Source organism: Manihot esculenta, chromosome 7, assembly GCF_001659605.2.
Source record: "Manihot esculenta cultivar AM560-2 chromosome 7, M.esculenta_v8, whole genome shotgun sequence".
Classification (NCBI taxonomy): Eukaryota; Viridiplantae; Streptophyta; class Magnoliopsida; order Malpighiales; family Euphorbiaceae; genus Manihot; species Manihot esculenta.
In genome coordinates this window covers 31,329,169-31,342,413 of record NC_035167.2, presented here as the reverse complement: position 1 = coordinate 31,342,413, position 13,245 = coordinate 31,329,169, and the positions used below count along the sequence as shown (strand labels likewise).

General features: G+C 30.2%; 2 protein-coding genes across 3 annotated transcripts; both read left to right on the top strand.

Annotated features, from left to right (window-relative positions):
* The first annotated feature begins 4,996 nt into the window (after positions 1-4,996).
* Positions 4,997-9,029, top strand: LOC110619630 (chalcone--flavanone isomerase). The gene is made up of 8 exons (XM_021763152.2): positions 4,997-5,278; positions 5,378-5,536; positions 6,285-6,508; positions 6,768-6,959; positions 7,116-7,251; positions 7,348-7,506; positions 8,197-8,420; positions 8,512-9,029. The coding sequence occupies exons 1-8, from the start codon at positions 5,170-5,172 to the stop codon at positions 8,671-8,673; spliced, it is 1,365 nt and encodes a 454-aa protein (XP_021618844.1). The 5' UTR covers positions 4,997-5,169; the 3' UTR covers positions 8,674-9,029.
* Positions 9,030-9,176: 147 nt separating this feature from the next.
* Positions 9,177-11,637, top strand: LOC110619671 (uncharacterized protein At1g24485). Of its 2 annotated transcripts, XM_021763209.2 has the most exons (4): positions 9,177-9,708; positions 10,260-10,797; positions 10,973-11,048; positions 11,215-11,637. In XM_021763209.2, the coding sequence occupies exons 1-4, from the start codon at positions 9,639-9,641 to the stop codon at positions 11,236-11,238; spliced, it is 708 nt and encodes a 235-aa protein (XP_021618901.1). In that variant the 5' UTR covers positions 9,177-9,638; the 3' UTR covers positions 11,239-11,637. The 2 variants fall into 2 exon arrangements, with proteins under 2 accessions (XP_021618901.1, XP_021618900.1); XM_021763208.2 differs by having other exon boundaries at positions 10,973-11,637.
* The last annotated feature ends 1,608 nt before the right edge of the window (positions 11,638-13,245 follow it).

Here is a 13,245-nt window from a genome sequence, read left to right as displayed (position 1 = left end):
CCCTAATTTTATTCGTTATAAAAAATTGTATTTTTATTAATTATTACCTTAGCTGTAATAAATTTAAATTTACATAAATAAATAAATTTTAATTAAAAACAAAATAAGTATTAAAGAAAGCAAATAAGAATGTCATAAAACTTGAAGAAAAGATATTTTCAATATGAGATGCTGAGGTGTCATTTTCTCAGAGGTTGAGTTTACGATAAACACAGTACAATACATGTACATGATACTTTCTTGCACGTGACGATAAATTCGTTTTGGACAGTTTCTTTCTCACGTGATGCAAGCGAAAGAGAAGCAGGCAGGGCAGCGAGCGGGACGGCAAGTTTGCAAGTTTTGGACAATTTAATTAGGATAATACATCTTTAGACCCTAAATTTTAATATAATTAATAAATTAGTTTTTTTATTTTAAAAATTAAATATTTACACCTTCAATAAGCAGTTAATTTATCCATTTTTATTAAAAATATATTGTTATGTAAAATAAAAATATCTACTTTGCCCATATATACGTGTGAAATCTTAAAATTAAACATGAATTTACAATTTAAATATTAAATTTCAACAAATTTTAAATTTTTTTCTTTCAATTATCATTTATTATACACTTCAATCTTGATAATTTAAAAAGATTATGGTAAAAAAATTTAAAAACCATACAGACCCTTATGGTTTCATTTTAAGTTACAATAGGAATTAAAATTTTTGAAAAGTTCAAGAGGGTAATATCAGGCTACAAGACAGTGTACGTCAAGCCGACCAACCGGGTGATAGTTTCGTTTTATAAAAAGTTTTTAAAACATTTTATGTTAGGTCATAAGGTAGACGTCAAGCCAACCAACCGGATAATAATTTCGTTTCACAAAAAGTTTTTAAGATATTTTATGTTAGGTCATAAGGTAAATATACACTAAACTAACTAATCGGGTGATAGTTTCGCTTCACAAAAAGTTTTTAAAACATTTTATATTAGATCACAAGACAGGTATATGCCAGACCGACCAATAGAATGATAGTCATGCTTCACAAGAAGTGTCCAAGGCATTTGACACTACTCTTATAATCACTCCTAAAAATTCAAAAATTTTTACACATGAAAAAGGCCTATCGTAGGCGGGCAAAACTTTTTGACAATTGGTGAAGACGGACCGCTAAGCGAACGAGTGGAGGCTGCAAGGAGGAAAAGAACCGAAAGTCCATCAGAACCAAAAAATGCTCGAAAGCTAGTCAGGTTAGAGAATGCCTGGAAACTCAAAAGGAAAAAAGAATTCCTGAAAGCTCAAAGGGCAAGAAAATGCTCGGAAGATAATAAGGCTGGAGAATGTCTAAAAGCTCGACAGGGTGAAAAAATGCTCGGAAACTAGTCAGGCTAGAGAATGTTCGGAAGCTCATCAAGGCTAGTCAGGGCGAGAACATGCTTGAAAGATAGTCAATACTAGAAAATGCCTGAAAGCTCGATAGGGCGAGAAAATGATCGAAAGATAGTTAGGGCTAAAAACTGCCCGGAAGCTCGATAGGATTAGAGATTACCCGGAAGCTTAGCAGGACTGAAAAGTGTTCAGAAAATCACCAGGGCCATTAGGACAAGAGAAAGTCCAAAAACTCACTAAGGCATTACTATATTACTCGAATCAATTTTGGCCAGACGCTCGACAAGTTCTTGGACTAGGTTGGTCAAAAGGGCGAGTGAAAAGTAAGCAAGGACAATGCGCGCTCAGAAGCTAACCTAGTTCAACGGACTGAACTAAACACTGTGCTCATGACAGTCATTGTAATTTATACACTAGGATTATGACACATTTTTCGATCAGATCACCAAGAGGGTATCCACCAAACCAACGATCGTGGTCAACCCTGATTAATAAAATTTTCAAGTCGTTATCGTGATCAGGTGTTAAATTTGGTTTATTGTAACAAGACAATAATCATTTATGGCAGGAGTAGGTAAAGTGATGCGAGTATAAAAGGCTAACCTAAATAAGTCATGTGCTCCAGATCATAAAGACAATAGTCATATTCAAATATAAATAATTAAGAACCAGCAAGAGAACTTTGATGTTACATAACAATCATCCAAAGTAAGCAGTGAACTGTCACCATAAAACATGCCTACATGGCAAAAATATGATAAAATAATATGTGGTCCCACCAGTAGAAAGAGAGGTTCGGACGACCATAGTGCCCGGTACCGAGAGAAAAGAAAATTCGGACGCTCCAAGTCGGGCTTAGATAGGTTTAGTTCGTCAAGTCTCACCCTCTCAGCTACAAGGCAAGACTCCATAAGGTAGTTACTATTAATATTTACAATCTAGCATATTAACCACATAATTCCTGAACAATTAACCGGCGAGATCGTTTACCAACGAGCTAGCCACATCATTGCTAAATTTCTAGAAAATACTATAATTAACTCTATTTTCTTATGGTATAAAAGTTAAGGAGCAATTCTCTTGTACAAATACTCTCAAGTTCTAAACATTACTCACCATTCTCTTCAATTTTTTGACTTTAAAATTTGTTATTAATCGATTACTAAATTAACAATAAATTAGTAATGGATTTCAATTCATTATTAAATTTATTATTAAATCAGTTATTAAATAAGTAAATTACTTAAGCAATAAATAAATAAAATAATAATTAATTTAATAACGAAATGCAATCCATTATAAAATTAATAATGAATTTAGTAATAAATTTAATTTGTTACTATTTTTAAATAAAAAATCAATTTTTCATGTTTTGAAATTTCATATTTTCTTCTTAATTTAGCAATGGATTAAATTGATTACTAATTTAATTTAAAAATTAGTAAAGGAATCTATAATTTGTTACTAAATTTTGAAAAAATTGACGCAATTTTATTTTAAAATTATATTTTTTTCTTTCTAATTTAGTAATAAAAATATTTTATTAATGAATTTATTATTAATCTAAAAATTAATAATATATTAAAATTATAATAATTAATTTATATATTATTATAATCTAAAAAAAGAAAGTAGATAATAATTTTAAAATAATTAAATAAAAAATAGATAAAAATTATGGAAGAAAAATAGTATAAAGAAATGAAAAATGAATAATAATTTTAAAATAATTAAAAAAAGGTAAAACAAAATTACAGGTAAGAGAGAGTAAATTTTTTTGGGTCATATTTCATATAATCTGAAATCAATGGTCCTCCTCATCTTTAGCAAAGCTAATGGAGAAAATTAGTTGGAAAAGTTGATGGAGAAGGTTAGTTGAAGATTAGCCTTTCGCGTAAAAATTCAACTTACATTGAAAATGCAAATGATAAATATAATTATAAGATGTCTATGTGTCATTTATAAATATTTTAACTAAATAAGTGATTTAAATTTTAAATATTTATAAATTCACATATATTTTAACCCTTTTTTCAAACTTACAAAAGGAATAAAATAAAATCAAATTCATTTATGTTTATTATATATAAAATATTTTTCAGAAAAATAATTTTTACATTTTTTAAAATTTGGAATAAAAAAAATTCCTACACTTTTTGAAAATGTTGTTAATATGTCAGCATAAAATTTTTAATACATTTTATATTTTAAAATTAAAATTAAATAATAAAAAATAAATTATTTTATTAAAAAATAATTTTCATTGAAAAACATCTTTTACAGTGATTCCCTAGCTAATTGGGAGACAGGCTTTTACAAGTATTTGAATTAATTGTAGTGTTGTAAGAAGTCAACATCTATGTTGTAGACTTGTAGAGAAAATTAAAACCCTTTCTTAACCTACCCTCTACTTATTTTCCATCTTGGAACCTCTGAATTTCTCTCAAATTATTTATTTTCAACTTTCAACAATAACATTAATTGAAGCTTCATTTAGTCTCCACAAATATGCTATTGTTTTTTTTTTGAAATAGAGGGTGGGGGAGTCGAATCTTAGACCTTTCAAGGCTACATGATGCACTTTTCACCAGGCTAAGTCTTGGAGTGCACAAATATGCTATTGTTAAAATATATATTTCCTTTTTTCATAATTTTTATTTATTTATTTTTTATTATCTTAAAATTATTATTTATTTTTTATTATACTATTTAATTTTATTGTATGTAACGCTAAACTCTATGACACGAATAAATAAAGATAAACTGCAATTTAGTCCATTTGATTTAGTAAAATACAACATTTCGTCATTCTGTTTAAAAAAACCTTCAATTTAATCATTCATATTTAAAAAAACTGCAAAATAGTCCCTACCGTCAAATTTTCAGTTAATCTTCCGTTTATTTTAATGAAAATGACTAAACTACCCTTTAAATTAAAAAACTCAACCAAACAGAATTCATTCCATCTCAACACAGGAGGAGGAGGAGGATGAGGATGAGGAGAAAAGGAAGAAGAGGATCAGGAGGAGGAGGAGAAGGAGAAGGAGGAGAAAGGATCGGGAAAAGGAGAAGGAGAAGAAGAAGAAGAAGGAGGAGGAGAAAAGGAAGAAGAGGATCGGGAAAAGAATGAGAAGGATGAGGAGAAAATAGTAGTTTAGTTATTTTTATTAAAATAAATGAAAGGTTAACTGAAAATTTAACTGTAGAAACTATTTTGCAGTTTTTTTAAATGTGAAGAATTAAATTGAAGGTTTTTTAAAACAGATAGGCGAAAGGTTGAATTCACTAAATCAGAGGAACTAAATTACAGTTTATCCAATAAATAATAGCCACTTAAGCTACTTACCCTCTATTTAAATGAAAAAAAATATATAAAAAAAACAATCCCCAGAAAACGGGGTATTATAATTCCGAACCCCAAAAGAAAATAAATATTGTGAGAAATTTTCTCAGAATACAAACAGAGAGAGGTTTATCTTTGAAAAAAAAAAATTGGATTCATTTGATTGTAAATTTTTTTGTCCTAAATGGAATAATAAAATTTAGCTAAGATGTTTTTATAATTATAAAAAATAAGAAGTTTAAATTTATGAATCCCTTCACAAGTATCAATAGACAAAACAAATGGGCAGTTGGTAGTACTTATACCTCACTGTCAAATCCACGTTCTCCCAGCTACCACGCACAGTGCCTGAGCATTCACTCTCCCTTCTCCCTTGTCGTGTCACTTTATAAAATCCCAAACACTTCTGGCCACAAGACAAACAATCCAATTCAAAACATTAGCTACAATGTCTCCGGCGGCAACCCCCGTTACTCATATTGAAGTCGAAACCATAGCGTTCTCACCGGCGGTCAAGCCTCCCGCCTCAGACAAAACGCTTTTCCTAAGCGGCGCAGGTTCTCATTATCATTTGCATACTTTGGACACATTAAATTTCCTCATCGTTTATATTGTTTCAATTCTTTTTTTTTTAAAATTTCAACTTCGGGTTTTAGGGGCTAGAGGACTGGAGATTCAAGGAAAGTTCGTGAAGTTCACGGCGATAGGAGTGTACTTGGAAGATGAAGCTGTGCCGTTGCTCGCCGTTAAGTGGAAGGGCAAGAGTGCGCTGGAGTTGACGGATTCCGTCGAGTTCTTCAGAGATATAGTTACAGGTAAAACAGATCTTGTGCTTACGTAGATGAGCTGCTGATTACCGATGTTGACTATTTTTACTTCGTGTGGGGAAGAATTACCTACGGAAGCGTACACCTTACACACAGGACATACCTACGTCAGCGAGGGGGCATTGGGAATTTGAGATATTAAAAAAAATTAGTATTATATTTGTTTTTATTCCTTATTTATTTTACGAAAACGTTTTTAACATTTGATTATTAAAAAATAATTCATATTTAAATTATTCTTGCAAATAAATTATGACTTCATCAGATTTTGATAAGAGATTGACCTCGTAAATTAATAATAATAATGAAATATAAATCTTCATCCATAAAAAAAAAAAAGAATTCTATGTGTTTTTAAATCAATGGTTTGTTTGATCTCTTAGTATTTAATACATTTTTTTTAATATCGTAATTGATTATTTATTCGATATTATTTAAAATTTAACAAAAATTACAATTTAATCTATTTTTTAGAAAAAATATAATTTAATTTTTGAATTTTTTTATTAATAAAATAATTCTATTAAATTTACGAGGTTTTAAAAATTTTATCAATATTAAAATTACTGCAAATACTAAAACTACCGAAATTAAATTGTTATAAAAAATAAATATGAAGCACTAAATTAATTTCAGTGCATTGGTGTATTGTTATGGAAGTTTTGGTACACTAAAAATTTTTGAGTTGATGATAATCTGATATTAGCTTCACCATCAATATCTTACGTTTGTGAAGGTCCCTTTGAGAAGTTCATACGAGTATCTACGATCTTGCCATTAACTGGTCCACAATATTCAGAGAAAGTTTCTGAGAATTGCGTTGCTATTTGGAAATCTCTGGGAATTTACACTGATGCAGAAGCTAAAGCCATTGATAAATTCTTAGAGGTCTTCAAATCTCAAACCTTTCCTCCTGGCTCATCTATTCTTTTCACTCAATTGCCAAATGGATCATTAGCGGTGAGTGAGTAGACTATATTCTGTTTCATCTATTATGCAAAAGTTAATCTAGTAATGAAAATTCTCTGTCGAATTTTTTGCCCATATTCATCTGATCGAACTCTTTTCGATTCAAATTTACAAGTATCCGAGTCAGTTTTGGATTTTATGGATTGGGTATACATATTTTTAGGTAAATTTCAATCAGTTTGAAACAATCTTCGCATAACCTTAATCGTTACCATCTCTAATCCATGTTCTTCATCTTGGCAAATTACAGATTAGTTTCTCGAAAGATGGAGCGATTCCAGAAGTTGAGAATGTTGTGATACAAAATAAACTACTTTCAGAAGCAGTACTGGAGTCGATTATCGGCAAACATGGTGTTTCTCCTGAAACAAGAGAGATTATGGCTACAAGGCTAGCAGAGCTCTTTGAGAATAATTCTCAAATTAATGGAATTAATCATACGGTACTTTCCTCTCCACCATTAATGGAGACGATAGTCGATAGACGTTGAGAAAACCAACCTCATCTTTTTATAATTGGTCAACTTTTGTGTGTATTTAGTATTTGTTCTATCCCTTAACTGACTCCCCAATTCTCGCTATAAAACGAACCGTTTCAGCTCCAAGCAATCCAACGTGAATCAATAATGTCTCCGGCAACAGCTTCCGTCTCTCAGATTGAAGTCGAAAACATAGCATTCCCTCCGGCGGCCAAACCTCCGGCTTCAAACAAAACTCTGTTCCTCGGTGGCGCAGGTTGACAAATATACACACCCTTCGCTTACATCAACTCTCATCACTTTTCATTGTTCCAATTCCTTTGATTATAAGTTCTGTTTATTTTGAGTTCAGGGGATAGAGGACTTGAGATTCAAGGCAAGTTCGTGAAGTTCACAGCAATAGGGGTGTACTTGGAGGATGAAGCTGTGCCGTTGCTCGCCGTCAAGTGGAAAGGCAAGAGTGGGAAGGATCTGGTGGATTCCATCGAGTTCTTCAGAGATATCGTTACAGGTAAAACGTATTTTATGCTTGCCTTTCATCTTAGGCCTAAGTTAGCTAAATTTAAAAATTAAGCCGAATTTCCTGGAATTACATAACCAGCATGGAAAATTGGAGTCCATCCTGATGTAGCAAATGTCAGTTAAAGCAAGTATATATACGATAATGAATTAAAACAAGTACTCCCTCCGACTCAAACTCCTAAAATAACTGTGAGTATTTAGTAAAATTTAATATATTTAAAATAGATATAATTAAAAAAAATTATATTTAAAAAATAAAATAAATAAAAATTATAAAAGGAAAGAGTGATAAATATAATATGTTATTCTTATTAGAATTTATTTTGCATTGTGATATCATTTATCTTGTCCATATTATTCAATTGGGTATTTCGAATCTATGAATTATAATATAATAGTTGCGTTCAAAACGGTGCACCATACACTCATGAAAATGAAGTTTCTTTGTAATCACAAAAGATTGAGATTCATACTATTTTAAGTGGAGGGAATGCATGCATTGAATATATTGAATAATTTTCTTTATCGGTAAATTTCAGTTTCCCATTTGAATCAAATCATCTTGTGAGGCTCATTAATTAGCATATCCAATTTCACAAAAGTTTTTAATTTTAGTGCGGGGGAGAAAAGCTATTGAGTTACTAATTAGCATATCCAACATTATGTGATGCATCTCAAGGTCCCTTCGAGAAGTGCGTAAGGGTGACAATGATCTTGCCATTAACGGGACAACAATATTCAGAGAAAGTTACAGAGAATTGTGTTGCCATTTGGAAATCTTTGGGAATTTACACTGATGCAGAAGCTAAGGCCATTGATAAATTCTTGGAGGTCTTCAAAGCTGAAACTTTTCCTCCTGGCTCTTCTATTATTTTCACACTATTGCCTCGTGGAGCATTAGCGGTGAGTCAAAAGGATCCCTTCTTTTTTCAGTTTTTAAGGATAATAGAACATGATAAAGATTCAACTAATTTGTTGTTCTTGTTAATTACAGATTAGCTTCTCAAAAGATGGAGAGATACCAGAAGTTGAGAATGAACTGATAGAAAATAAATTACTTGCAGAGGCAGTGTTGGAGTCGATTATAGGGAAGCATGGTGTTTCTCCTGCAGCAAGGGAGAGTTTGGCTACAAGGCTGGCAGAGTTAATTATTTAAAAACAGTATTAAATTAATGGGAGTAATTCACGTTCTAAAGCAAAACAAGAAATTTCATAATACAATCGTTGTATTTATAACGGTCGTATTATAACGATTGATTATGGTGGATTCTATATAAATTTCATCATAATTAATGATAAGGTGAAATAATTTCTGCTTAACAAAGAAGAAGGCCGTGTGGGGTGCTGGAGTGGAGTGCGAATATGAAATAAATTATAAAAGAATGGGTGTTTCGGAGCTCATTTTTTATAATAATGAAATTGTGTGTATTTATATGTAAACTTTTATTTTTGAAAAGGTATGCATTGATATGCAGGGTGAGAGTACAAAGCAATAGTTTGAAAAACTTTACTTCATCTCTTTCGAAATTCTAGTAAACTTTTATATATTTCATCTACAATCAAGAAGACAAGCTTTTTTCAGACCATCAAAATTTCAAGGTGGAGGTGATAAGGTTCAGTAGTATCTCACTCAGTGTCTCAATCGACTTGGCTTTGGTTTACTAAATCTATTCATTTAGATTTAATTAAAATTGAAAATCAATCTAGCGTCTTAATACCCATTGGCTTTATTAAACAATAGTAAACAAGACATGATGCTATGTTACGAAAATAATATGGATTTTTGAAAAATAAAAATAAAATTTTTTAAATTGAAAGAAATTAAAATTTTTATTTCAAAATAAGAGAATTATTGAAAAATTAATTAAATTGAGTTGTTGTAAAATTTTTAATTACAGATAAGAATTAATTTTTAATTTTTTTTGGGGAGTGTAGTGTAGATCTGAATTATCAAAGACATGCATGCTTCAATGAAAACATTTATTTGGTGGAGATTACAAAGATTAACAATAATCTTATAGCCCTATATCTTGTAAGCCTCACCCATATTTGATGCAATGAAGAAAAGATCCATTGGCAAATCTCAATCATCTACCTTCTTTTCTCTCTCACCCAATCCCCATGAAGACAAATTCATGGATTCTGCTGCACTTCTGTGTTTTCATTCTGCTACAAATAACTTGTTCTCAAGGTACTACTGCAACTCTAATTGAGATTAAATTCTGTTTTTCATTACTAAATAGACTATTTATTTTTTAATAAATTACTTTAAACAATAAATTAAAGTCTTACAAAAATTACAGAAATATATTTTTTCTATAATTTCTCCAAAAAATTTTCTTATAAAAGATTTCTCCAAAAATTTTTCTTATAAAAGATTTCTTCAAAAGTTTTTCAATTAATAAATTAAAAATCAAATTTTAATGCCTAAAATTTGTATCGTTTATACTTTAATCTAAATGTTTAGAATTTAGATAAATTGATTTAATATTTATTTTTAATTATTTTAAATAATAAAATATTTTATTTATATATTATCTAAATTTTTATATTTTAATTAAAAAGCACTTAAATATAAAATTTAGATTATTTTATAAAAATTTAAATATTTAAATTAAAATATAAAATGATGTAAATATTACACGTTTGGATATTTTTTTCTTAATTTTTAATAATAAAATCTTTTATGAATTCAAATACTTTTTTCTTTACTAAAATCTTGTTCTTCTATTACATCCTTAGATCCCCTGACGTGGAAAAATATAGACTGCGGGACAGAAGCACCCCGTGTGGGACCCAACTTTCTGACGTGGGAAATGGACCATGACTTCACTCCATCAGGAATCAACAAACGCCTCCCCGAAAATCAGCCATTGGATGAGATGACCACTCTCCGATTCTTTCCCAATCGGATGGACCAAAATTGTTACACAATACCAGCATATAAGCAGAACCTGCAGTACATAATTCGAGCTGGGTTTTACTACGGCAATTACGATGGACTCTCGAAACCGCCAACGTTCGATCTGTATTTAGACGGCCAAAAATGGTCAACAGTGAGCACGTCAACGATCGGAGGGCCCATATATGTTGAAGCCATACATTGGACACATGGGTCAGGTAGCATTGGATTGTGCCTGATTCAGACAAGGAATGGAGAAGTTCCTTTTATTTCTTCACTTGAAGCTATGCCTCTGTGGACTCACTTGTACTTGCAAATGGAGACCAATTCCACTTTCACTCTTCTCAATAGAACTAACCTTGGTGGTAATGAAATTAGGTTAGTTGCTTTTATTTTTCTTATTCTAAATTTTCAGAATTTTTTATTATATAAAAAAATAATTATATAATAAAAAAATTATTAATTAATGTTTCCATTTAAAAAATCAATTTTCTCTTCTATAATTAAATTAAGAAAAAACATAAACTATTTACTATGTTTCTCTGGATCACAGGTACACGGGACTATTGTCGGATGAAAAGTACAACAGGATATGGACAAGTGGATCCATTCCACCAAACTGTAAAAAAGTCTCTACCTTACCAGATTCCACCACCCCCACACTACAAAACGATCCTCCTAAATTAGTCTTACAAGACTCCATCACATCTAACACTTCTGATCCAATAATCTTGACCGTTGATTCTCCACTTAATTGGACCTCACAAACTGCTTATCTTGTACTCTACTTCACAGAGACGGCAACCAGGCCCACCATAGACGATACGAGAATCATGGACATTGAGATCGACGGTCGGATGATGTACACAGTGGGAACTGAGATCAATCAGTGCAAGGTGGTTACACTCTATCCTGTACCTCTTGTGGGTCCTACAACCAATATAAAGTTGGCCCCATCTAGGTTATCGACATTACCGCCGATCATCACCGCAATTGAAGCTTTTACAAGGGTTAATATTGACGTTCATAATGATCCTCCTCCGCCTAGCTCCGCGGCTTCCGGAGACAACTCCACCAGCGGTGCATGGAAAAGGTTTTGTGTACCTTACATCGTTTTCATTTATATTTCATCCGCAATTTTTATGTTCTAATTTTTACCATTTAACACCACAAAATGTTACAATATATATACATATATTATTTACTCTCCTTGTTTAATTATCATAATAAAATATTTTTTAAAATTATTTTTTATTAATATCTAAAAAGATTTTTTTAAAATAAAAACATATGCTTTTATTCTTTAATCACGATAATAAACTGCATATTACTCCTCCAATAGAATCATATTCCCACCTCTCTGCTTCTACAGTTTTTTTTTATGAGAAAAAAATGTAAATTTAATGTATTATATTTTTTTCAAAAAGTTAGGAAAATATCATTAACTCAAATCGATTAATAAAAAAATATGAGAAAGAGAGATATAAATTCAAATTACTTGACTTAGAATAAACCGATATTATTAGAACATTAATAACATCATTCACGGACTTAAAAATAAAAATAAATTTTATTTTCTCATAAATGAATAAAAACAATTTACAATCTTGAATTATAAGATCAAAAGGTGATAAATCATCTAACAAAATATTATTAATAGATATAATAAAAACCTAAACATTCGATTCGAAAAAAACTCAATCCCATTCACACTCTTTAATTCAGCTCAATACCTCTCGAAAAGTCACTGGTTCAGTACACTTAACCTCAATCCGATTGTAAAAATAGTTGTTTTAACCGCCATAAATCTACCATTAGCATTTTGTACTACACAGTTGAAACCTAACGAATTTTGTTGTGAATTTAAAAAGACGTTAATATTAACTTTAATCCAATTCTGGAGTGAAAGAGACTAGACCGTTAAAGCTAAAACGACATTGATACTGTTGATAAAATCAAAATAAGACTCCCTTCCATTGTTATAAAAAAAATTTATTATTAAGAAAAATACACCATTCACCGTTTAACCCGAACTTTCTAAATAATATTATTTTTGTTTGGCTATAAAGACTAACATATCATTCAAATAAGGAAAGCGTCCTCCGCATAGATAGTAAGAAAGGCTAAAAAAAACTACTTTGTAAGAGAGGCAGCTAGGAGGTAGGCCAACCATTTTTATTATTATTATTTTAATGCCAAATTGATGATGAAATTTCATAATTTCTTTGAGATCCCTTAATTAATTTAATCTGAAATGCAAATTTAATTTAACAATGGGCCTGAAATATAATGGGTTGGTAGTAGAGTCTTCTAGTGAGCTAAGAATGTTCAAGAACAGTGACACATGTAGGTTTAAACTTTTTTAATATATATAAAACAATTTTACTATTTAACCTTGAATATTATTATTATTATTTATTTTTCTCCATCAAAAATTTTAAAATTTAAAATTACTCTCAAATAAATTTCTTTATTTGCTTATGCGTATCGATATTATTAATAAATCAATTTTTATATTTTTATAAATATATTAAAATATTTTTTTTTCAAAAAATAATTATTTTTTCTCTTAAAAAATAAGAGAAGGGATTATTTTTTCCTTTCCAGAAGATAAAAAAACAGGAGGTAGAGAAAAAAGGAATAATTTAATTTTTTTTATATTTTTAATAATAAAAAGCACAATGGGTTGAAAATGATGGGCACCTAAAAGACCACATGCTTTTCAGACTTCAAATTTCGCTTTCAATTTGCTAGCTGGATTTCCTTCCCACCATTTTGTCACCATGAAATGACAATGTCTTTAATGATCAATATTATTTTTATTTT